This window comes from Mauremys reevesii, linkage group 3 (genome assembly GCF_016161935.1).
Source record: "Mauremys reevesii isolate NIE-2019 linkage group 3, ASM1616193v1, whole genome shotgun sequence".
Taxonomy (NCBI): Eukaryota; Metazoa; Chordata; order Testudines; family Geoemydidae; genus Mauremys; species Mauremys reevesii.
In genome coordinates, this window is record NC_052625.1 from 74,156,311 (window position 1) to 74,182,778 (window position 26,468).

Here is a 26,468-nt window from a genome sequence, read left to right on the forward strand (position 1 = left end):
CCTTTGACGTTCCATTTCCTCACGTGACGAGGCAGCTCCGTTCCAGGGAGGGGAGCCGCGGCCGCTCGTGCGAGGCTTGGGGGGAGTCGCAGCCTCCGCGGCGGCGGCGGCGGCAGCAGCAGCAGCAGCAGGCGGCGGCAGCAGCAGCAGCAGCAGGCGGCGGCAGCAGCAGCCCGGGTGCGCATTGTTTGTGTGATGACCGATCCTCGCATCCCTCCCTCCGCTGCCGGCTGACACGGACCGCGCGGCGCGCGCCCGCAGGAGGCGGAGGAGAGGAGCCGCTGCCGCCGTGCAGCCAGTGACCTTGGCCCGGGGAGGTAAATAGGCAGGGCGGGGAGCGGGGGGAGTTCACCCTCCCCGGGAGCGGCGCGGGTGAGGTGCCGCCGGCGAGCAGGGGGCGGAGGGCTTCCGGGGCTGCTGTCCGCGGTGCTGAAAGCCCAGGCGCGGGCTTCCGAAGCAGGGCAGAGCCGCCGGCAGCACCAGCCCCAACGTGCCGCGGGGCTGGCGGGGGGTCGCGGTGAACCCTACCCCCGCCCGCCCTCCCGCAGCGGGGTGTCGGGCGGGCGGCTCGGAGCCCGGCTGGGGCTCTGCCCGTGGAGGGGGGGAGGAGGCGATGGAGCCGGCATCGTGTGGTGCCGGGGGGCTCCCTCCCCCCCAGAAAAGCTGGCGCGGCTCTTTGTGCAGGTGGGTGAGCGCCGCACGGGCCGGGGAAGCGCCGCAGCGGGAGATGCCTCCGGGCGGCTGCAGGGGCGCGGGGTGCAGGACGAACCGCGGGCGGAAGAGCTGGGAAGGCAGCCGGCTAATCGGCAGTTCCTGACACGCGGACACAGCCCTTTAAAGGGCGAGCGGAAAGATGCGGTGTCCAGTATTCAGTGGGGAGCATTTTGTAGGGAGATGCCCCTACCCTAGTGTGCTCAGCGGTGTGAAGTGGCAATTCATTAAAGTCGGAACTAGGTTAGTACGTTACACTCATTCATTATTTACCGGCGCAAGGGGGTAATGGCAGTAAACGGGGAATTAGCTGCTTTGCCCCAGTGTAAATATCGGACGGAGAAACGGATGATGGTAAAGTGTTGGGAGAAAGTCAGCTCTATTAATCACCGTCAGTAGGGGGAAGGAGACCTGCTGTAGCTGTATCTCACTGATCACTCTTACCTTTCACAGTGGCAAATTGCTCAGCGCAACATTTGTCAGCGGATCGTAGCATTGGGACATGGCGCAAGGAAATAATTATGGGCAAAGCAGCAACGGGGTGGCTGATGAATCCCCAAACATGCTGGTATACAGAAAGGTAGGAGGCTTTTTAATTTCTCCGAAACAGTTGAGCAAATGGCATTAGGAAACTTTCGCTCCTGGTTTCTCCTCTCCCTCTCCCCAGGAAAATGTAACTATTTTAACATTTTGCCTCCACTTGTCTTGATACAAGCTGCTGCTCTGATGTTCCATTCGTAGGAGTGCAACAACATGATTTCAGAGCATCAGAGAGATCCGTGCTTTATTGTTGGAATATTGTTGGAATATTTAGTACATGATGTATACTTTACACTACTTAAATAGCAACAGTATGAGCGTGTGAAATATTAGCTCAATATCCCAATCCGTTTATCTGTTGTCTTTTATTTTAATAAATTACCTAATCTATTTCTCTCAATTTTAAAACACATATGCATAGATAACTTTGCAAAGTGTTCAAGAACGTTTATTCTATAATGCATGCTTTAAACATTCATTCATGTTCGGTTCATTTTGTGTGTCAGATGGCAGTGCGGCAATATTAATTTATTTCACCTGCTCTTTCCACGTGCTGGGTACAGCTGATATGTGATGATAAAACATTTTACGATTGAGTTAGACTATTCCCTTTTAAAATGATTTGATTGTAAAATGAGTAAAAATATTACATACTTCATATGTTAGTTTTCAAATAACAAATCTTTGGTTAATTAGTCAATTGTTTACAATGCAATTAAAGTGTTAATTGCACATGTGGTATGAGGAAAATAATTGTGTAGATTTTTTTTTGTTTTGCAATCAATAGCATTTTTAAATGTATATTCCAAGGATTCTCTCTGCAAATAGATTTCCCAACATGATAAATGTTTTTACAACAACATCAATAAACAAACTCCCAGACATTGACCTAAATAATGGGATTTATTTGGTTACTGTACTTCAATTAGAATGGTTGTTTGGGGAATTTGAGATAGGTTAGTGTGGAAACAGATTATGTTTAAACTAAGGAGATAAAATTGTCTTTACCTTTGAATTTGACTTCTTTAAATAAATACAACTAAATTATAATTAAATGAGAAAATTCTTAAATTGTGGTAGTGGTGAAAGAGAATCTGTCACACAAACTTGGATGTAGAATGTTTTAACTACCTGTTTACTCCCAGAATTTAGGGAGTTGTAATTAGTTTGTGGATATTTAAAATAGAAAAATCAACTCTTATTTTTGTCTTTTAGGAGTTGACTCTCTCCCCCTCCCCCCTCCACATTGACTGAAATTAAAAACATTATTAGATTAATGTCAGTGCTTCTTCAATAGTGAGAGTAATTGATGTCATCAGATATTGTGGTAATAGACTGTTCTTTCCAGAGATTATAAATATTTTGTTAGTCGCAAATTGATGTATAGTTCATGCCTTCTCATTTTGAAAGATACTGCTGACTTCACTGGGATTTGGGAATGCCAGCACCTCTAAAAATCAGGCTACTTTTATTTATGTGACTAAATATAATTTTAGGAATTTGATGCACAAAACTTTGGGAAACTTTGCATGTGCATAATGTGATTGGACCAGCTGTCCATTAACTTTACAATTGTGTACAAAAATTGTGTCTATGCACTTATGTATATTTATATAGTAAACAAACATGGACAGAATGGTTATCATATTATATTTCCTAAAAAAGTATTGCACCTACTTCATTTGATTCAGTTCCCTCAAAAACATAGTATTTCATTTTATATATATATATATATATATATATATATATATATATATATATATATATATATATATATATATATATACTGAAGAATAAGTTTCATTGTAATATTTCAGCTGTATAATGGATTGTAGAACTATTGCATAGGAGATATTAAAAGGACTTCTTGGGTTTCACAGTTGTTCTAAAGGAGCTGTACTCAGATACATCTTTTTTTTTTTTGTTAACCCACTAAACTGATTATTTTCTTTTCTTTTTAAAAAATGTCTATCTCATTGCTGAAGTGTAACTTCCAGACATATGTAACATGTATAGGAAAGTACAACTACTGTGTTTATTTACCTAGTTTTTCTATGGCATTTTTAAAAACAGAGTTGTATAGTAGGACACTTTTCACATATCTTAATCTTATGCAGTATAATCTGTCATGTTATTTTTGTGGTTAGGAGAGAATTTTCCCCTGGGTCAGATTGGCAGAGACCCTGTGGGGTTTTCACCTTCCTCTGTAGTGTGGGGTACAGGTCACTTGAAGGTTTAAGCTACTATAAATGGTGAATTCTCTGTAACTTGAAGTCTTTAAATCATGATTTGAGGACTTCAGTAACTCAGCCAAAGGTTATGGATCTATTACAGGAATGGGTGGGTGAGGTTCTGTGGCCTGCAATGTGGAGGATGTCAGACTGGATGATCATTATGGTCCCTTCTGGCTTTACAATCTGAGTCTATGCCTGCTTTCTTTGATTCCTTTAACTACTCCTCTTGACCTATCATACTATAGATTGTATTGACAGGTGGCACAGTCTTGGGTGAAAACTTCCAAGCAATGTTCTAGGAAACAGGAAGCAAAATAAGATCTGGTCAGGGCCGCCGGGGGGGGGGGGGGGCAAATGGGGCAATTTGCCCCGGGCCCCGCGCGTCGCAGGGGCCCCCAAGAGAACAGCTGAGGCTCCCGCCTCCGCCCCTCTCCTGGAGCCTTAGCGCATTAAGCGGCGTCCTCAGACAGCGCCGCATCGTGTCTCCGCCGGGGCCCCTGAGCCCCGCCCCGCTCAGAGCCGCGTGGTGAGGGGGCGGGGCTGGGAGCTCCGGGCTGAGCTCAGCTGCCTCCGCTCGGTGTGGAGCTCCCAGCCCCGCCCCCTCCCCACGCGGCTCTGAGCGGGGCGGGGCTCAGGCCCCGCCGGACACACGCTGCAGCTGTCGGGCGAGGCGCTGAGACTCCGGGCGAGGAGGGAGCCGGGGGTAAGAGGCTGGGGCCAGGGGGGTTGGCTAAGGGGCAGGGAGTCCTGGGGACAGGGAGGGGGCAGAGGTTGGGGGAGCGGTCAGGGGGCAGGGACTGGGGGGGGGAATCGGGTCAGGGCCGCCCAGGGGGGCGGGGCAAGAGGGCGCAGGAGCTTCTTCACTCCTGGTCTTCGCCAGCGGGGGGGTCCTTCCGCTCCGGGGCAGAAGGACCCCCCCACTGGCGAATTACCGCCGAAGCAGGACCTGCCGCCGATGTGCAGCCCGGTCTTCGGCGCTAATTCGGCAGCGGGGGGCCCTTCCGTTCCGGGACCCGCTGCCGAAGTGCCCCGAAGACCCGCGGCGGGGACCCCCCCACCGCTGCCGAATTACCGCCGAAGACTGGGCTGCACTTCGGCGGCAGGTCCCGCTTCGGCAGTAATTCAGCGGCGGGGGGTCCCCGCCGCGGGTCTTCGGGGCACTTTGGCAGCGGGTCCCGGAACGGAAGGGCTCCCCGCCACCGAAGACCCCGGGCCCCTGGAATCCTCTGGGCGGCCCTGGATCTGGTGACATATGTATTTTAAAAGTACATAGATGTTTATGACAGGATGCAAATTTGATACTACCATCAACAAATATAGAAGACTTCTGGGTTTAGAGTATGTTAAGAGGTTGTTAAAGCATAAGACATTTGACTTCAGATATTACCAGCTGCCCTTGAAGTCTTGATGGTTTAATAGTGGCTGCTACACCACAGGAATTTAGTAATCAATTTCAGAACATAATGCTCCTCCATTTTCTAAGAAGAGGCTGCAATAACTGGTAAGGTTTTTTTTGTTGCATTTTGTCATTGTATTAGGGATGAATGAACTGTGCTGAGTAACTAGAGTACAGACCTGCCAAATTCATGAAGTACTTTTTAAAAAAAAACAATTAGACAGAAAATTAATTAGAAGTTACTTGAAAAAGTTATGTACTTTTGGGGTGGTTGTCTCATGGATGATTGAATATTTAGAATTGAAAATGTCCTTACATTTTGAATGCCATGGCTTAAATGTGATTGGGTTTAACTGTTTGTCCCAATACAATATTTATGCAGCATGATTGTGTGGGATGGCAATCTCATATCTGTGCCCATGAGAAAAAGAGGAAACATGTAATATCTCTTGTGATAGGCAAGAGACAGGCCTTGACTGTAGTGAATACAAAGCAAATTCTTTATTGAGAATGCTGAGCACAAACATAACCTTGTAGTTCTCACTGTCTCTCTAGCTCCAGTCTTATTAAATACAGTCTGGACTGCCTAGAGTCATAGCCCAGGTCAGGGGCGAATCCAGGCACCAGCACGCCAAGCATGTGCTTGGGGTGGCAAGCCATGGGGGGTGCTCTGCCAGTCGCCGCGAGGGCAGCAGGCAGGTTGCCTTCAGCGGCATGCCTGCGGAGGGTCCGCTGGTCCCACGGCTTTGGCGGACCTCCCGCAGGTGTGCCGCCTAATCCGCTGGACCGGGGACCTCCCGCAGGCAAGCCGCTGAAGACGGCCTGCCTGCTGTGCTTGAGGCGGCAAAATACCTAGAGCCACCCCTGGCCCAGGTCTCCCTAAATCCTGGCCTAGCCAAGTCACAAAAGGACCAGAAAATTTGAAGAATTTGTATGATTTGAGATGGTCCTGAGTCACAATGTTTGGATCATAGATCTGATCTGAATCTGCATTTTTATGAAGTTCAGGCATATTTGGATTCATTATTGAAGTTTGGCTCATCATAGAGAGAGTCTGAATTCTGAGGTCTGGATCTGACCTTTTTCAAAGGTCAGGGGATTTATAGATCCAGTGTTAATTTTCAGAGATGCCAAGCCCAAACAGAACCACAAAGATTACAGTAAACAAGCTCATCTCTCACCTATAGTTAGTTTCTGGTTAGTTACCAAGATAAGGAAGTGGAGAAAGCTGATTGGGTTGTCCAGAAAAGGAAGATGACGAAAACATAATAGTATAAAAATGACACAATCTAGATTTCTTCCAGTGTTCCACGTTCATATACGCAGAAAGTATACTGCACATTTAGATGATTTTTTTTTTTTTAGAAAACCCAGATCAAATATTTGAGTTAAATATTTAGTGCATAAATGACTTGTTTAAATCTGTATTGCAAAAGGCACTTGCACAGATAAATAGTTCCTTATATCAGTATCATGCCACCTCAGAAAGCTCTTGTACTTTTTTTCTTTTAATAGAATGTCACCTGCATTACTATTTTTAGATGCCTGCTTTATTATAAAATAATGAAATATGACACATAGGTGGTGCCAACATACCTTAGGAAGAGTCCTAAAGTTTCCTGGTATTAGCTTCAGGCAAATATGAACATATTGAAAGTATTACTTTTGTTTCCTTTCCTACTGAGTCTATATCCATCAGCAATTAAAAGCTGAATTAGAAGATGTAAGAGCACTGGAACCATTAGTGTTTGAACATCATATAGAAATCTTTGATTTCAGCAACACTTGCAATTGTGGCTAGAAGTTGGATTGTAGAGAAAACTACTAATATTGGCTTTTCTTGTATCTTATGAGTTTAAGTTTTCAGAACTTGAGGTTGTTTTCTTTCTTCAATTTGATATGGAGAGGAGAGAATTTATTGTTGGGGAAAACTTCTAATTTTAGAACCACTACCCTATGCTGTATTTCCTTGAGTTGAAAAAAGCCACGGGATTCTAACTGATCACTCTCATGTTCTGTTTTAAATGATTCTAAATTCAACAAGTTGAATCCCCCTATGGGGGATTATGAACTCTAATTTACAAGTTTACTTGCTTTTTTATCACCTGTTTAAGATATTCCAATCCAGCGTTGTCCTTTTTTGTGATATCAAGACTACCTTTGTTGGAGTAATTAATTATATTCTTGTTGACTGAGACTTTGAGTCACCACCTCTCTCCCTGCCCTAAATATTAAAATAGTTTTTGATGGAGGTGATCGTATTTTCATAGTGTTGGAGGCTGACATTCTTGGTTCTATTTCTGTTCCAATATTCAAAGGTCATACTTGCTAGACTTGTATTATAAGTTTATTTGCCAGTCCACTGTAATTTGACATTACTCATAGAAGTGTGATATTTACAGGAATGATGTCTTGCCATTCCTATTATCATTGTTCTTTTACAATGTAAGCTGTGGAAATGGTGATAACTCTCTTTAGTTTCTCCCCTCCCCTCTCAAAGGGCCTCCTCCAAAATAAATTGGCTATTTGAAGTGGCAGTCAAATAAAATTGTACTGGTAATGTGTGGGTATTCTCAAGAATTCATGTCAGGGAAAAAGTTACCTGGTGGAAGTTAGCCTGACTGCAGTCTTCATATTTGGGAAGGACATGAAGACTGGAATTTTAAAAATGTTAAGCAATAGCCTATGGGAGACTTACTATTGACTTCAATAGGAAAAGAATTAGTCTGGCACTGTGTACTTCTGAATATGCCTACATTATGGTGGGACCACAACTGATACATAAAGGAAAATATAAATTGGACCTACTCATAGACCTGAGTTAGCTGACACTGGTGAACATATATGGCTATAAAATTATTATAGGGAATTCCTGGTACAAAAATAAGTTACAGAAACTGAAATAATTGGCCTTTTTGTATGCATAATAACTATTTCCAATTTTCAGTGGCTCATTTTTAATTTGCATATGGTAGTATCACCATGGGTTGTGATCACATTATATCTGACCATGCAGAAAGGTCTGAAGGCCCAGTTAATACTTTAATGGAAGATGCAAATACCAAGAAAGACTGAGGTACTGTGGGTAACTCTCATGGTGACTGAGTAAGTAGTACTCTTATTGTTGAATTTTATAGTGACTGCAGGATCTGTGAAAGTATTAACTGGGCCTTTAGCTGAGCTCTCTCTTGGTCAGATACAATGTGATCACAGCACAAGGTAATATTGCTACAAGCACACTAAAGCTGAGTCACTGAAAATAGTTTGGGTACAAAAAAAAGGCTGATTTTCCCCCCCCACACACACACTGTTTCTGTAATTTATTTTTTCACCATGAATTCCTTGTAACTGTAGAGCCATAGCTGATGGATGTATACAAACTAAAGATGTTTCTGATGACAGTGGGAGGATTTGAATGGGGGTGCTTGCAGGTCCATGAGTAGGGTTAACTTATACTTTTCTTTATGTACTACTGGTGATGTCACCATAATGTATACTTCCTTCCAGGAGGTGGAGACAGGGAAAAAAACTTGTAGCTATGTCACTAATACAATACCAACTGGATTACTAGCTGCAAGACTCCATTTCTTCTGTCTTCAACAGGTGGAAGAAATTTCTGCTGGCTGCACTGAGGTATTAGCTGGCTTTCTTCCTTTAAACTATAGTCTCACAGTGATAGGTAGCCTGTAGGTCCCCCCAGGGAGGAGGGAGTTTGGGCTGGTAAACCCAGAGATGGGTGGAGCCAGAAGATACAGTTGAGAAGTAGGAAGGAATCCAGGAGAAGGGCAACATGGTGTACCAGAAAGCAGGTCACCGTTGCTAGAGATAGGGTCCCTGGACTGGAACCTGGACTGGAGGAACGTGGGCCTGTCCTCTGCCAGACACTGGAGGTGTGGCATGGTCAGGGCAGAGAAAGCAAGATTACTGTTTTTGTATAGAGGGACTTTGATAGCCCAGAAGGGGAGGACTATAATGACATGTCTGGAGGGGCTAAGTCATGAAGATAGAGAGCCTCTAGGGCAAGGAACTGACAGAAGAGGGTGTTACACCTGGAACCAGCTAATCCCCAGAACAACCAGGAAGCCATGCTCTAGCAGTGAGTGGACCCTATAACACACCTATAGGGAAAGGTCCTGCTTGTATGTTGGGCCCCAAAATTAAGTGTGGTGGTTCTGTTAGCTGATAGTCCTTGCTGGGCAGGGAGAAGGGAAACCTAATGCCACCAGGTGATAGGCATCATCCCCTCCCCCACAGTGCTGTAAACTTGAAATTACAGCATTACTTGCCAGTGGCTGAAACAAGTAGAAAAATGTTACAGCATGCCGTGCAATCATGTTGCTTCTTTCTTATATCAGGTACATGCAGTTTAATACTGTATATGCCTGTGTGGATTGTACATTGTCACTTTCAGTCTCTCTGCTCTTTCCCTTTTGAAGCATTCTACATTAGTTACTATGGAAACAACCATTCTATTGATAGTGACGTGCAGTATAGTCACTTTTTTATTATGATTTTAAATTTACAACATGGTTTTTGAAATGCCGAGGTTCAATATATGTCATATGATATAAAAATTGAGGGATTTTGAGCAAAGCAAAAGAGGATGGCCGTAAGACTGCAAATTCAAAGTTCACAAATAAATACACTTTCATGTCACTTTCACAGTATTACCAACCCCAAATGTTAAAAAATCATGAATCAGGCTCACCAAAAATCATGAGTTTGGCTTTAAAATCATGAGATTAAGCAAAAATAACATGCTGTGTCCTTTTTATTTGCCCTCTGCTTTTTGAGCCTTTAGAGTGCACTGGGGTCACATTTTGAAGCTTTCTCCACAGTCTCAAAGGCTAGAAACTTCATTTTTCTTTAAGAATCAAGGCTGAAATCATCACATATCCACTTGATTCTAGTAGCTGGGGCTTTAAGGAAAACAATTATCATGAGATTCATGATAAAATCAGGAGGGTTGGCAACACTTCTTTTTACTTCTATTTAAAGGCTAGTTACTTTCCAGCAGGCTCTTAAACACAACACCACAGTGACTGAGTGGCAGTTCTCACAGGAGAATATTTAAAACCAAACACCAAGAAAATTCCATTTTAAAGTTGAGAAAAATATTGAGACTTCTGAGGTATATCAGGGCCACTGCAAGCAGGAAAGGAAAATGAACAGCCACAGGATCTCTGGGAAGCTCTTCCTCTTGGAGGGTCTAATCTTCTAGTCCTTAATCCAGTAAAACTTCTATTGCCATCAGCACCTCCATTCATAGATATTAACATCACAGTGAACATGTGATAACGTGGTCAATAACTATATATTTCAGACTTAAATACCTGAGCTATCTTATCGATAGTTACAAATCTTGTATGCATTGGCTCAGGGACTACATTTTCTGGCATATTCTGAACAGTGCTGAGCACACAGATGGTGCCCAGTGAATAATACAAAATCAGGACAATAATTGTCAACTTCATGGACTCTGTGAATACAATTTCTGTTCTTTGTTCTGGAATTGGTCTCAATACAGCTGAAACCCTAGGAATTTGAGGCATAAACACATCTGATACTTGTATGACACTTTCTGATTCCTTCCTTTTCTAGAACTCAGAACAAAATATGGCAAAACAAAACGGTTTTCAATTAAAATGTAAAATTGCACAGCAGCCATTTTTCTACAGCGCAGCATGGGGCAGAAGTGGGAATTAAGTGATCACCTCTTGTTTGACTCTCATTCTCCATCCTTCCTGGCCTCTGTGCTTCATTTCATACTGTCAGCCATGACCTCCATCCCAACTTCCTGGGACTGTTTGCTGGAGTCTCAGAGCTGTCTGCCTTGGTTTTGCTATCAGATCCTTTTTTTTTTTCTTTCTTCCAGCATGTAGCAGAGTGATAGGCTGGCCTGCTGGATAGGGATCTAGTGCTGAAAGATCTGGGTTCTACTCCTCCCATGGACTTCCTGTATGACCTCAGGCCAATGCCTTAAAGACAGAATTTCAAAGCATTTTAGGCACCCAAAGATGCACCTAACCTTCCAGGCACTTTTGAAAATCCCACTAAGTGCCTAAATATGTTTGAAAATCTGGCCTTTAGTCTGTGTGCCCCAGTGCCCCATCTGTATAATGGGGATAATAGCACTGCTTTACCTCAGAGGGGCTATGAGGAGAAATAGGTTAGACATTGTGAGGCGCTCTGATACTACGGTGATGCAGCCACATAAGTACCACAGGTAGAGTGGGAACTTCTCTATACCATTGCTATCCCTTCCCTTGGTTTTGGCCACTTCTTTTCACCTATGCCCCCAGATCTACCCCTTTTCAAAATGCCTCCACTGCAAGCTCTCCACTGGTTCTAAGGTGTATGAGTGCATGCAGGTGGGAAAGGAATGATACTACAGAGGAAGACACATAGCACAGAGAGGACCCCTCCACACTCAGCTCAGAGAGGGTCCAATTTAACCCAAAGTAAATATTACCTGAGAAGGAAATGAATTCCTCTGTTCTTTTTGTTTTTTAATAACCTGCATGTTTATGCGTGCTTTCTTTTATGGCACAAGCCTGCAAAGAGTACCCCTGTGCCAGCGGAGTCCTGCAGTATATATGAAGTGTCTGCTTTCCTGTCACACCTTGCAGGATGGGGAAGCTCTAGTTTAGTGTGTTTCACTGTGTGTTCATTTTATTAGGTTTAATTAAATCCTTATTTGATCAGATATTTAAATAAGCAATGTGACCTCAGCTAATTGAAGTCTGGATTGTATTTTTTTTTTCTTTTTTGGTACTTGGAATATTAGCCTGGCAAAACCCAGTTTTCTTGCATGCTGATTGTTAATGATGTATAATTAGCCTTAATTTAATAATCATGAAAATAAATGTTTGCTTTTTTGTGCATTTTGTCTAGATAATAAAATCTCCATCTCAGACAATTAATATCCCTTGGAATGATGATATCATTCAATGCTATTGCACTTTGTCTTCCACATAGTACATCTCCTCCTGATTGTATTTTTTTTCTCCACTGTAAATTATGTTCATGGCTGTTAAAACAAATCTGAAATTCCTGGTGCTTGGAGATTCCATTCTGGAAGATTAGGTTCTGTGACTTCTGTGGGAAAATCTCTCATATATTCTTCCACTGTATAGATTTTTCTTTGATATACTGTATTATCAGAATGAATAAATGATTTAGCTCATGTCCTTTGACAGACAGGGACTTGAAATAGTTCATAAAAATTATTCATTTTATTGCTTCTTATTCACCCAAATTCCTAGGAATCGCTAAGATAGAATGCAGCGTGTCTTTCACATGGGCCAAACTCATGGCACCTCTTGATTTGTAATTAGAAGCCACCCACATGCATTTGAAATGGAATGGACATCAGTAATTAGAATATGAATTTACAATAAAAACAAGATTCAAAACTACGCTTCCTCTGAAGCTGTTTAAAAAACAAAACAAAAAACCCCCTTCTATTTTGTCTGTCTTTTTAAACCCTGGCCCTGATCCTTCTGTAAAGGGGGGAAAATAGTGCAAGAAATACAAGATTGGGTGGCTGTGCTATAAAATCCCTGATTTTTAGTAATTTTCCACAAGTTTTGTCATGCAGGTACATAGAGGCAGTGTGGTTTGGAGGAATGAGCATGGGATCAGGAGTCACGAGGTGTTCTCCATTCCAATCCTGGATATGCCACTGACTTACTGTGTGGCACATAACAAATTATTTTGCCTTTTTGTCTTGGCTTTCTCATCTGTAAAGGTGTTTAATTACACTCCTAATCCACCTCTCTCACAGGGGTGTTATGAGAATTCCTTGGTTAATATCTGTACAGTGGTTGGAGCATATGAAGCACTATAAAAATGCTAAGTTATTATGAATGCAGTAATTTAATTTAAAACAATTAACGTGCTCTGAGCAATAAAACTCACCCACCCACTCTCACACACACTCACACTAGATTACGAGATTTGAAATTTCGTGTGTGTGTGTGTGTGTTTTCAAAGTTGCCAAGCAACCACAAAACCCACTGAAGTCAAATGGGAACAAGAGGTGCTCAGCACCTTTGAAAAATCATGCAGTGCCTCTATTATTAAACAACCAATGGGATCTTTTGTATTTAACTGAGTTAAACTAGATGCTCAGATCTTGGCTCCTGTGTCTTGAAGAACAGAGCAAGGTCATATACATTTCCACTTTGGGTAATGCTTCATTTTGGTTTCCAGGAGAGCTAGATGCCTTTCTCCCACACATGTGCAACAGGAAAAAGCAACATAATGCTCTGTCTGTACCACTCCTTAATTTGTAATGAAAAAGGTGCTAGGTGCTGAAGCAATTAGATGCTGGGGCTCAAGCAATTTTTTTACATTCATAACTGATGCAGCAAGCCCAGAGGTGCCCTGGAACAAGTTAAGTACTGATCTGCACTAATGCCAACTGTGACACTACACCCCATATTCTTCATAGAGATATTGTTATGATATGATTACGGTGTAATTATGATATATTTTATGCAAGATAGATGATGTGAGATATAATTGAAAAGGTTATGACTTACTGAATATGAAATTATCCTATTTGTATGCATGTATCACTTTTGTATCTGAAGTTAGGAATATTGACTATATATCTGTATTACAAATATGTTTACACCTGGGGAACTCCCACTAGGCAGAATGCAATCAGTCTAGATGGCTGGCTGGGAAGGGCCATTAGGGAGAACAATAGGTCTTAGAAGATGTTAATCTCCCACCAGGGAGCCTTCCTGAGGACAGTACAAACAGCTTCTGACTCATGGCTGCTATGGCCCTACAGAAGCATGTGACCAAGTCACCTGGTACTGGACTCCATCATAGAATACCAGTGTTTTTCCACTGAAAGGTGTGAGAACTAAAGTTGGAAACAAAGGGTTCCCGCCATATGCAAAAGCTATTTCAGGCAGGGGAGTGACATCATCATGGATCTTCACTGACTCCCTGCCCAAAGGAGATGCTTGGAAACACCTGAGAAACAAAGACTGAACTGAGGAGAAGGGCTGAACCCAGGCTAGAGGGATTTCTGGCCTGTGAAAAGAATATGTGCAGCTTGTCCTCAAGAATCTCTGCAAAATGCCTAAACCAACAATTAGGGTGAGAATTTGCTACTCATATCCAATTTATTTAATATACAGGCGAGTCTCATCTTACGCTGGGGTTACGTTCTGCTGTCAGCACGTAAAGCGAAAATAGCGTATAGTCAAAATTACATTGAGTGTAATGGCGGGCACTACAGGCACAGTATTAAAATTGTTGTTTTTCTCTTTTTTTTGTTTTTTTGGTTTTTGCCAGCCGCACAAAGCTGAATTCGCACGTTAAATGCCTGTATTAAGCTTAGATTGCATTTTTGTTTTATTTGCTAAGTAATCTGCTTTGATCTGTTTGCTATCCCTTATAATCACTTAATCTATCTTTTTGTAGTTAATAAATGTATTATTGCTTTGTCTAAAACCTGTGTGTGCAGGAGTCATTGGGGTAGAAAGCTGTGTATATTCCTCTCCACATTGAGGGAGGGAGTGAATTTCATGAGTTTATGCTATACAGTTTCCTGTGCAGCGCAAAATGGTATAATTTGGGGCTTACCCTTCAAAGGGGTGTGTGTACTTGAGTAACTCGGCAGTTCCTTAGCTGTGCCGTCCCATGCAGAGCTGATCTCAGCACCGGTGTGTAGCTATAGTTGGGTGTGTCCCTACCTGTATGTGTGCTGGAGGGAGCTTGAGAGCCTGTCACAGCAGTACAGTGTAAAGGGAGCCCAGGCTGGTGGGTCAGGCGAGCTCGGATACTCCAGTTCCAGGTGTCACCCTAGGGGGAACCCATCACACCAACATCTCTTGTGCCTCACAGAACTGCAGCACAGGAATATTTTTTTCATATTTTAAAGCCAACGTTCTTTTCAGAGTTCAAGCAGCTTCTTCAGCTCCTAAGACACTTCTGACCCAAATTTGCAAGAGCAATTTACCACAAAGGAATTGGTATGCTGTTTTTGCTCTGAGTCGCTAACTCCATCACTTAAGGACTTTCAGATCTGGTTCTAAAGTGTATCTCGACTGTCTGTTAACAGTCATAGTTGTGTGCTTCTCATATTAATGTTGCACGTATTCCTCACTGTGATATTTATTCAGATGAACAGAACATAGCCATATTTGGGTATATGCATCCTAAATTTTCCTGCAGATGCAGTCATTCACTTGTATACCTCCATTTCATGAAAATGTTGCAGATGTACTATACCTGAAGTCTTAACATCTAGGCTCACCAAAGCTCAAACAATTGTTCTTTTTTACCCCTCCAAAACGTTGAGGCATGACTTAATGTAGCTTAGGGAAAAAAGGGTTTGATTCTCATTTACACTAAGGCCCTGTTACTACACCACAGAGTGACTTTACAGTGGGAGTGCCAGACTGGGACTGATTATTTTATACCAAAGTTTAAGGTTTGCCTTTTGAAAATATCTCAGCTATGGAAGGTGATTGATCCAAATGAAGATAAATGCAGAAGATGGCAGAGTAGTTTGTGCTGATTGCTTGTGTACTGACAGTGTGTGCTGTTTGTCCCTTTTCATGTGTTTCCCCTATCCCCTTCAACTAGATAGATTTAATCTAGTCATGAATTTCACTTTTATTTTCAGCTAGGTTTTTTTTATCAGGTACGTTGTGAGTTGCCTTGGCATTTTGTGAAGTATCTTCTGCTTTCTTAATCAGATCACTGCATCTGTTACCGTATTCTTGATAAGTATGCATGACCCTCAGTAAGTTAAAGGGCACTGAGTATGTACAGGGAAAGGGCATTGTGGTACAGTGCTTTTCCTCACTTATGATTCATGCTGAGTTTGTGTTTCATCATATTGTGATAATTTCAGATTCATGGTACAGAATTTTTTGTGGCCTCCAGTTATACCACCGTATACTCTTATTCTGTCAAATCTTACAAGGAAAGAAGGGTTAGGCTGGGCCAATACTTGAATAAGTGACTTCAAGGGAACACATAGGTGCTGCTGGAAGTACTGCTGGTGACTCACTAGGTGGTGTTCTTCCCACTGAGTATGAAACATCTCAGCAAGATGTTAGGAGGACTCTGCTAAAGATAAAAAAATTGAAATCCAGATTACCTTTTGGTTATTAATTTAATGAGAGGAAAGGTGTTAATATTGGTGTCCTGGCTAAATTGCATAAAATTACCTGATCTGCAGTCTCCTATATTCTCTTTGTAGTTTCCAGTGTGAAGAAGCCTGTATTGCTTGGCTGAAGTGTTGTCACAATATTGTACAATCTGCTCAATAAGTGTTGTGTTTCATCCCATAGGTGAAGTTATCTCTAAGCGTGTTGCCTTGTTCCTAAAACACTTTGGGATATGCAGGATGAAAGGCGCTACACAAATGCAAGATTGCAATTATTTAGCACAAATTTGAGTGGTTTTTTTTCATTGATATTCCTTCTGTACGTCTTCACAATAAGAATTCCTCCTCAGTTCTTTCTCTTTGGCTGTAACGTGTGCACAATAAAGAGATCTCTTTTGCATAGTTTACAATCTTTTTTATGAACCAAATTCTCTGCAGCTAGTCTGACACTACAGAAGTGAATGGGACTCATATTAAATCGTATCCCTTACCATGGTACTGTATGGGCTTGTTTGTATTTCAGAGGATCATTTCTTGTTTGTGTTAATTCTCAGTGACTAAAATGTCCAAATATTTTTCTTTGACTATTTCTTGAGATACAGGATTTCTCTGGAGTTTACATCTATACCAGCTATCACTAATAAGAGCAGGCGAGTGAGAGTCTAGAGACCTTATTGTTTCTGACTCTTTCTCAAAGTCAAAATGAATCAATGGCAATCACTCAATGATTCTGGGTTTCTATTTTAATTTCAGAGGAATAAACCCTCAATTGAGTGCATTTCCTTCCTGCTGTACCACACTGGTCAAATATGGCATATTGAAATCCCCAAATTGGCCTTTAGATGCCAAAATCTTCAAATAACTACTACAGTACATATATATTTAAAGGTATAGTATGCTAAAATGTCCTACTTCTTCAGAAGATTGTTTGACTTATGGCAGAGGTTCTCAAACTCTGGTCCATGGACCACCAGTAGTCCGTGAACTCCATTCAGGTGGTCCGCGGATAGTTCATTCTAAGGTGTGCACCTGAGCAGCCGCACACGAGAGAATGAAGGGCAACCCACCTAATTAGTGGAACTGGGCAGACGTGGCTCCAATAGTTAGGTGCCTGGACCCTGGAGAAGATGCACATAAAAGGTGAAGTGGTGGCCTTGCAGAGGAATAGGGGGTAGATAGGAGGGAGCAGTGGGGTAAGAAGAGGGGGTGGGGGCAATTTGGGATGTGCATGGCTCTGGCAGCCAGAGAAAGAGGTGACTTTCCCCAGCTCCAGGGCTGCGGCTGTTGGGCAGAGACCCCCTGCTTCCCAGCCTCAGCTCTGTGGCTGTTACAGTGGGGGAGAGAGGGAGAGACCCCACCTCCTTTCCAGTCCCAGCTCGGGGGCTGCCATGTTGGGGGAAAGAGGGCACATCCTTGCATTAGAAAGGTAAGACTCAGCTATTAAAATATGAGTTGTGTGCTTTTATTTGTAGAACAAAAATGTTTATTAAGGGTTTTTTTTAATATATAGTGCTTTTATTCAAAGCGCTTTACAATCATTAGCTAGCAGTACAAACAACATTGAGAAAGATCAATAAGTGGTCCGCCGAGACCCTCAGCAATTTTCAAGTTTGAGAACCACTAACTTATGGGATACAGTTATGAGAACGGCCGTACTGGGTCAGACCAAAGGTCCATCTAGCCCAGTATCCTGTCTACCGACAGTGGCCAATGCCAGGTGCCCCAGAGGGAGTGAACCTAACAGGTAATGTCAAGTGACCTCTCTCCTGCCATCCATCCCCACCCTCTGACAAACAAACAGAGGCTAGGGACACCATTCCTTACCCCTCCTGGCTAATAGCCATTAATGGACTTAACCTCCATGAATGTATACAGTCTCTTTTAAATGTTATAGTCTTAGCCTTCACAACCTCCTCAGGCAAGGAGTTCCACAAGTTAACTGTGCGCTGTGTGAAGAAGAACTTCCTTTTATTTGTTTTAAACTTGCTGCCTATTAATTTCATTTGGTGGCCCCTAGTTCTTGTATTATGGGAATAAGTAAATAACTTTTCCTTATCTACTTTCTCCACCTCATTTCATGATTTTATATACCTCTATCATATCCCCCCTTAGTCTCCTCTTTTCCAAGCTGAAGAGTCCTAGCCTCTTTAATCTCTTTTCATATGGGACCTGTTCCAAACCCCAAATCATTTTAGTTGCCCTTCTCTGAACCTTTTCTAGTGCCAGTATATCTTTTTTGAGATGAGGAGACCACATCTGTACGCTGTGGGTGTACCATCGATTTTATATAAGGGCAATAATATATTCTCCATCTTATTCTCTGTCCCCTTTTTAATGATTCCTAACATCCTGTTTTTGCTTTTTTGACCGCCTCTGCAAGTCAGAGAACTATCCACGATGACTCCAAGATCTTTTTCCTAATTAGTTGTAGCTAAATTAGCCCCCATCATATTGTATGTATAGTTGAGGTTATTTTTTCCAATATGCATTACTTTACATTTATCCACATTAAATTTCATTTGCCATTTTGTTGCCCAGATACTTAGTTTTGTGAGATCTTTTTGAAGTTCTTCAGTCTGAGCAGTTTAGTATCATCTGCAAACTTTGCCACCTCACTGTTTACCCCTTTCTCCAGATGATTTATGAATAAGTTGAATAGGATTGGTCCTAGGACTGACCCTTGGGGAACACCACTAGTTACCCCTCTCCATTCTGAGAATTTACCATTTATTCCTACCCTTTGTTCCCTGTCTTTTAACCAGTTCTCAAGCCATGAAAGGACCTTCCCTTTTATCTCATGACAACTTAATTTACATAAGAGCCTTTGGTGAAGGACGTTGTCAAAGGCTTTCTGGAAATCTACGTACACTATGTCCACTGGATCCCCCTTGTCCACATGTTTGTTGACCCCTTCAAAGAACTCTAATAGATTAGTAAGACATGATTTCCCTTTACAGAAATCATGTTGACTTTTGCCCAACAATTTATGTTCTTCTATGTGTCTGATCATTTTATTCTTTACTATTGTTTCAACTAATTTGCCTGGCACTGATGTTAGACTTACTGGTCTATAATTGCCGGATCACCTCTAGAGCCCTTTTTAAATATTGGTGTTACATTAGCTGTCTTCCAGTCATTGGGTACAGAAGCCGATTTTAAAGGACAGGTTACAAACCTTAGTTAATAGTTTGAGTTCTTTCAGAACTCTTGGATGAATGCCATCTGGTCCCGGTGACTTGTTTAATGTTAAGTTTATCAATTAATTCCAAAACCTCCTCTAGTGACACTTCAATCTGTGACAGGTCCTCAGATTTGTCACCTACAAAAGCCAGCTCAGGTTTGGGAATCTCCCTAACATCCTCAGCCGTGAAGACTGAAGCAAAGAATCCGTTTAGTTTCTCCGCCATGACTTTATTGTCTTTAAGCGCTCCTTCTGTATCTCGATCATCCAGGGGCCCCATTGGTTGTTTAGCAGGCTTCCTGCTTCTGATGTACTTAAATAACATTTTGTTATTACCTTTTTGAGTTTTTGGCTAGCCGTTCTTCAAACTCCTCTTTGGCTTATTAAATTTTTACACTTAATTTGGCAGTGTTTATGCTCCTTTCTATTTACCTCACTAGGATTTGACTTCCACTTTTTAAAGGAAGTCTTTTTATCTCTCACTGCTTCTTTTACATGGTTGTTAAGCCACAGTGGCTCTTTTTTAGTTCTTTTACTGTTTTTCTTAATTTGGGGTATACATTGAAGTTGGGCCTCTATTATGGTGTCTTTAATAAGCGTCCATGCAGCTTACAGGGATTTCACTTTAGTTACTGTACCTTTTGAATTTCTGTTTAACTAACCCCCTCATTTTTGCATAGTTCCCTTTTTTTAAATTAAATGCCACAGTGTTGGGCTGTTGAGATGTTCTTCCCACCACAGGGATGTTATATGTTGTTATATTATGGTTACTATTTCCAAGCAGTCCTCTTATAATTACCTCTTGGACCAGCTCCTGCGCTCCACTCAGGACTAAATCGAGAGTTACCTCTCCCCTTATGGGTTCCTGTACCAACTGCTCCAAGAAGCAGTCATTTAAAGTATCGAGAAATTTTGTCTCTGCTGCACTCAGCACAATAAACTGGATAACCCCCACTCTGCTGCTGGGCTTCTGCCTGCATTGTCTCCTGCAGCTACCTAGTTAATGTAAGGGTTATCTGGTCAATGAAATCAAAATGTTAAACACACACATTTCATTCATTCATGTGTGTATATAATTTCATACTATAAATGAACTGACCAAACTTTGCTTTCACTTACCCTGGATTTACTGACATCAGTGAAGTTGTGGCAGACTCACATCAGTATAAAAGAATTTGGCCATTCCTCTTTTGCTGTCATAAAATAGCAAAAGATCTAGTATACTTGTATATTAATGGGGTAGTGAACTAAACAATGTGCTTTTAAGTTCTTCATTAGTATTCTCACTGGTGCACAATAGGCAACATTTTTTTTGATAAAGTGTGACTTCCTGCACGATAGAGATTAGAGGTGTACAATTCACAGTGAAAGTCTATTTAATATTTGAGGATTATTTCCTTATACATTAAAAACAGACATGTTTATCATAAAAACGTTCCAAATTTTGTGAATATTTTTACTCATTTAAAATTTATTTCCCCGACGAGGGGATTAGCGCTGAAATCGATCCTGCTGGGTCGAATTTGGTGTAGTGTGGATGCAATTTGACAGTATTGGCCTTCGGGAGCTGTCCCAGAGTGCTTCATTGTAACCGCTCTGGACAGCACTCTCAACTCAGACGCACTGGCCAGGTAGACAGGAAAAGCCCCGCGAACTTTTGAATTTCATTTCCTGTTTGGCCAGCGTGGCGAGCTCATCAGCACAGGTGACCATGCAGAGCTCATCAGCACAGGTGACCAGGAGTCCCAGAATTGCAAAAGAGCTCCAGCATGGACCAAATGGGAGGTACTGGATCTGATTGCTGTATGGGGAGATGAATCCCTGCTATCCAAACTCCATTCCAAAAGATGAAATGCCAGAATATTTGAAAAATCTCAAAGGGCATGAAGGACAGAGGTTGTAACAGGGACACACAGCAGTGCTGCGTGAAACTTAAGGAGCTCAGGCAAGCCTACCAAAGAACCAGAAAGGCAAATGGCTGCCCCAGATCAAAACCCCAGACTTGCCACTTCTGTGATGAGCTGCATGCCATTCTAGGGGGCGCCCCTACAACTACCCCACCCCCGTGCTTCTCTCCTTCCCTACCCCTCCCAGGCTACATTGGCAGTTATCTCCCTATGTGTCTGATGAATTAATAAGGAATGCATTAATTTGAAACAACAATGACTTTGATCTGTGCTTGAAGAGGCAATAAAGAGGGGAGGGGAGGAGAGGGCGGTTGGCTTACAGGGAAGTAGAGTGAACCTTTTCATCAAGGACAAACAAACAGAACTTTCACACCGTAGCCTGGCCAGTTATGAAACTGGTTTTCAAAGCTTCTTTGATGCACAGCGTGCCCTGCTGTGCTCTTCTAACCACCCTGGTGTCTGGCTGTGCATAATCAGCGGCCAGGCAATTTACCTCAACCTCCCACCCTGCCATAAACGTCTCCCTCTTACTCACAGATATAGTGGAGCACACAGCAAGCAGTAATAACTATGGGAATATTGGTTTCACTGAGGTCTAACCAAGTCAGTAAACTGCACCAGCAAGCTTTTAAACATCCAAAGGCACATTCTATCAGCATTATGCACTTGCTCAGCCTATAGTTGAACTGCTCCTTACTGCTGTCCAGGCTTCATAAGCCATGGGAGCAAGGGGTAGGCTGGGGTAGGTATGACTGCGCGGTGCTGCCGACTGGGAGAGCAGCCTGAGGCAGAAGCCTCCATCTGGCATGATATTCCAGGCAGGACTGAATCTCCATTCGACAAAACTTAAAGAAGAAAATGACTTGGAGTCATTCCCATTTTTGTCCAGGTGCCCCCGACTGACCTCACCGAGGCTGGCCAGGAGCACCCATGTCTGCCCAGGTGCCCCCAGCCAACCTAACTGAGGTCAGACAGGAGTACCCACGGGACGACCACAACGGTTAGCAATCGTATTGCACCGTCTGCTGTCCGCAAGGCAAGGCGAGGGGATGCTGCTGTGTAGCACTGCAGTACTGCGTCTGCCAGCAGCACCCAGGAGACATATGGTGACAGTGAGTTCAGTGGGCTCCATGCTTGCCGTGATATGTCATCTCCGCAGGTAACCCAGGAAAAAAGGTGAGAAATAATTTTTTGCTGTTGCTTTCACGGAGGGAGGGGGACCTGACGACATGTACCCAGAACCACCCACAACAATGTTTTTGCCCCATTAGGCATTGGGAGCTCAACCCACAATTCCAATGGGCAGTGGAGATTGTGGGAACTGTGGGATAGCTACCACAGTGCAATGCTCCGAAAGTCACCGCTAGCCTCGGTACTGTGGATTCACACCACTGACTTAACATGCTTAGTGGGGACACACACAATCAACTGTATCAAATAGATTTCTAAAAAATCGACTTCTATTAAATCAACCTAATTTCATAGTGTAGACATACCCTTAGTGAAATCAAGTATCAGATTTGTGTTGGGGAGATGGTCTGCATTGCTATAGCTGGTTAAGAAATGAAAACCTAATATGAGGGGGGAAAATTAAAGTTGTTTTTGTTTCAGAGTGTTTGAAATGGACCATTATTCAATTTATTCTTTAAAAAATGAAGCATTTTTAACCATTTTGATAACATTTAATAAAATTTTAATTGAAGTTTTTAATGACTAAAAAGATGTTTTTTAGTAAATGAAAAACTTCATTAAGGCTTCTTTAAAAAAGGATGAATTTTTTTCACCAAAAATCTTACTTTCAAAACCATTTTTTGTTAAAATAACATTTCTGTTTAAAAATAATTTCAACCGCTCTACAGGTAACTGAGGAAAATGTTATGGATCTAGATAATGTCTTCATAGTTCTGGAAAGCTGGCTGGTTATGGGATGCTAAATGAGGAGGTCTCTGAGTTTACTTCAGAGAATTCTTTCCCAGGTGTCTAGCTGGTGGGTCATGCCCACATGCTCAGGGTCTAACAATCACTATATAGGGTCAGAAAGGAGTTTTCCCTTAGGTCAGATTCGTAGAGACCCTGTGGGTAGAGGGGGAGGGAGGAGGGGTTGCCTTCCTCTGCAGCATGGGGCACAGGTCAGTGTTAGGTTTAAACTAGAGTAAATGGTGGAGTCTCTGTAACTTGAATCTTTAAACCATGATTTGAGGACTTCGGTAACTCAGCCAGAAGTTAGGGGTCTGTTTCGGGGTGTGGGAGAGGGATTAGATTCTGTGGCCTGGAATGCGCAGGAGGTTGATTAGATGATCATGATGGTCCCTTCTGACCATAAAGTCTATGAGTCTATGAAAGTGCTTAAATCAGTATCTATTCAGGCTATCCCCTGAGCAGGTTCTCAGTTTTGTAACCTCTTTAAATGTTGTGCTGAACAGAGATACTTCTCTGAATTAGCAGCCAAGTGAGTGAATTGATCAACCTTTTTAGTTGCAGCATGCTTGATTTAAAATTAAGAAATTAAGTAATCCTGTGTGTGATTTCTTAAATACCCCACCCACATATCTCAAAACTGTGATATAATCAAGCACTGATTTATAATAGCTGTGTAGGACAGGCACAAAACTAAAATAAGGGCAGTATATATAGGGACAAAAATAATCTGCCAGCGATGTGTACTAAGCCTTTCACAGTACCTGCTTCCAGTGTGTTGTGCCTGGTTTGTGATGCTACTCTAATTTCTTCTATCTTCATGAATATTATTACATTAATTTTCCAAAATATGTATATGAAAAGATGAAGCAAACTATGAATAATAAATTAGCTGGTGATGCTAGGATGTGGATTAGAAACATTTGAAAGGCTTCCGTTAATAAAAACAAAAAAGTTATTCTTTTTCACTCCACATATTCTCAAAGATTTTGACTTCTTAGAGGCTTAGTTTAATAAATACTTTGGACAAGGAAATGTGTAGCTACTTTCTAATGAAAATTAGGTGATATTGGGTCCTGTCTTGTTTTCATTGAAGTTGATGGGCATATCTGAGCTGACTTCAGTGAGATGAGGATCAAGCCCACTCTTCCTTCAGGTACAAGAAAAAAAATACTCTGCAATATATTTTCTGATGGCTACAGTTAGCTCTTGGGTGGAATTTAGAGGTGATATTGTGGAGTCAAGGCTTGATCATGCATCATTTATGTCAAAAAGAGTCTTATAATTGACTTCATTGGGATCAGGGCCAGAGTCTCTGGTTGAGGAAAGCATTCCTATTCAGGAATGGCAATTGGAATTCAGTGAGACTTAAGAAAATGCTTAAAGAAGTTAGGTGCCTAAATACCTGTAAATATCTGTCCCATGCTTAACTGCTTCCTGAATATGGATGGATGTAAGCATCACTTCTAATTGTAGGCATAGGCTCACTCCCTGAATAGTAAAATGTTGGCTTTTGTGGTAGAAAAAGCTTCACTGGTAAGATCACTTTTATTAAATTTTATATTTGCTGTCCACCTCCCCCAAAAGTTATGTTAATAGCATTTTTTTCATTTTGAATAAATTGACCTTTACTCCCAGAGTAAAGCTGAATGACCATTTAAAAACTATTTACAAATCATTTAACTCTGAAATACTGTGAAGGACTTCTGGGAAGCAAGACTAAATGAACTGTTTGTTAGATGAAATACAGCAAATTAATATACCTTTTTTTATGAAAGAGGAAAAATCTCTGATAATATTCTGCATTAGACTATACTAGAAAAGCACTGGCAGACAGACTAGTGTACTAAAACACAGTAGTAAACTCAATCACCGGTAACAGAAAGATTGTTGTTGCAACATTGTAAAGAACTGTCGATTGTTAACATATCCCTGCTCTTTACTGGGGAGAACGGGAACCGCTCAACTGAACCTATGCTGTGGGGAGGCAGTGCATCCTAGTGCAGTGACTCTAAGCTTTTCCAGACTACTGTACCTCTTTCAGAAGTCCGATTTGTCTTGCGTGCCACCAAGTTTCATCTCACTTAAACTACTTGATTAGAAAATGGGACATAAAAACACAGAAGAGTCACAGCACACTATTACTGAAAAATTGACTACTTTCTCATTTTTACCATATAATTCAATTGGAATAGAAATACTGTACTTACATATCAGTGTATATTATATAGAACAGTATAAACAAGTCATTGTCTGTATGAAATTTTAGTTGTAGTGACTTCACTAGTACTTTTTATATAGCCTGTTGTAAAACCAGGCAAATATCTAGATGATGTACCCCCTGGAAGACCTCTGCATACCACCAGGGGTAGATGTACCCCTGATTGAAAACCACTGTCACAGTGCATGTAACACTAGCCTGGGATTTGGAACATCCACGTTCTAATCCTGGCACTTTAACTTGCCTGTAGCGTGACCTTGGAGAATCACTTATCCATGCCACGGTTTCCCCACCAGAAAAAGGGGATAATGTAAAGTGCTTTGAGATCTACAGATGAAAAGAGCAGTTGAAGGAGACTTTCGCTTACCTCAAGTTGTAGGTTTGTTACTGAGTAGAAGGATTTGAGGTTTATCAAAGTAACAACATGGACGTTTGAATGATCATTGTGTGCAGTGTAGTGACAACTGTGAAGTCCTATGTGGCTGTGGAAGCGTTTCAATATAATTAGTACCGTTTTTGTGTCTGAGGAACAATGGTCTTGTTTCAAGTTATGTACTAGATTTAGACAATCTGGGTTCAATTCTCATCTCTGTCACAGATTTCTTGATTGATATTGGAGCAACTTACTACATACCTCTGTGCTTCAGTTCACCACCTGTAAAATGGGGATAATATATCCTGACCTCATGGGGTGGCAGGAATGATTTCATCCTCACGTGGTTGCACACAGATATGATGATAGGGGGTGTGAAGGGGGGTTTAAATATCTAGATAGTCAGTACTGCAAAAATTTTCTAGTATGTAATATTCCCAAGGCACTCTAGTTTCATAGCAAATTTTAAGTCTTGACCTTTTACTAGTGAATTAATGGGATCTCTCTCATGGGTAGATCTTCATCAAAGCTTCTGAGGATTTAGCTGTGTGATGCCCATTAATGTTAATGGGAACTGTGTGGCTAAATCCCTGTGCACCGTACAGAATGTAAACTCTTTAGTGTTATTGCTTCTGTATCTTTATCTACTTTGAATTCCTCTGTGAATGATGACAGGGAGAGAAGCTGTAATGTACAAGACCTACAGAACAGGCCCATCTGTGAAAACCAGATGGCATCTGTAACCATTTTCCCAATGATTTGGTTATTTTCCCTTCCATTTCCTCTAAATTATCTAGGGAAAATTTGCAAGCTGAACTGAGCAAGTACAATCGAGGTTCTGACCTTTA

General features: G+C 41.9%; 1 protein-coding gene across 5 annotated transcripts in view; it reads left to right on the forward strand.

Annotated features, from left to right (window-relative positions):
- The window catches only part of RGS7 (regulator of G protein signaling 7), a 478,754-nt gene that overhangs the window by 37,198 nt on the left and 415,088 nt on the right, over positions 1–26,468 (forward strand). For all 5 annotated transcript variants that reach the window (XM_039529565.1, XM_039529559.1, XM_039529560.1 and 2 more), the window contains exon 7: positions 1,165–1,291. In XM_039529565.1, the coding sequence (XP_039385499.1) occupies positions 1,214–1,291 (78 nt within the window). In that variant the 5' untranslated portion in view covers positions 1,165–1,213. The remainder of the gene's footprint in view (positions 1–1,164; positions 1,292–26,468) is intronic.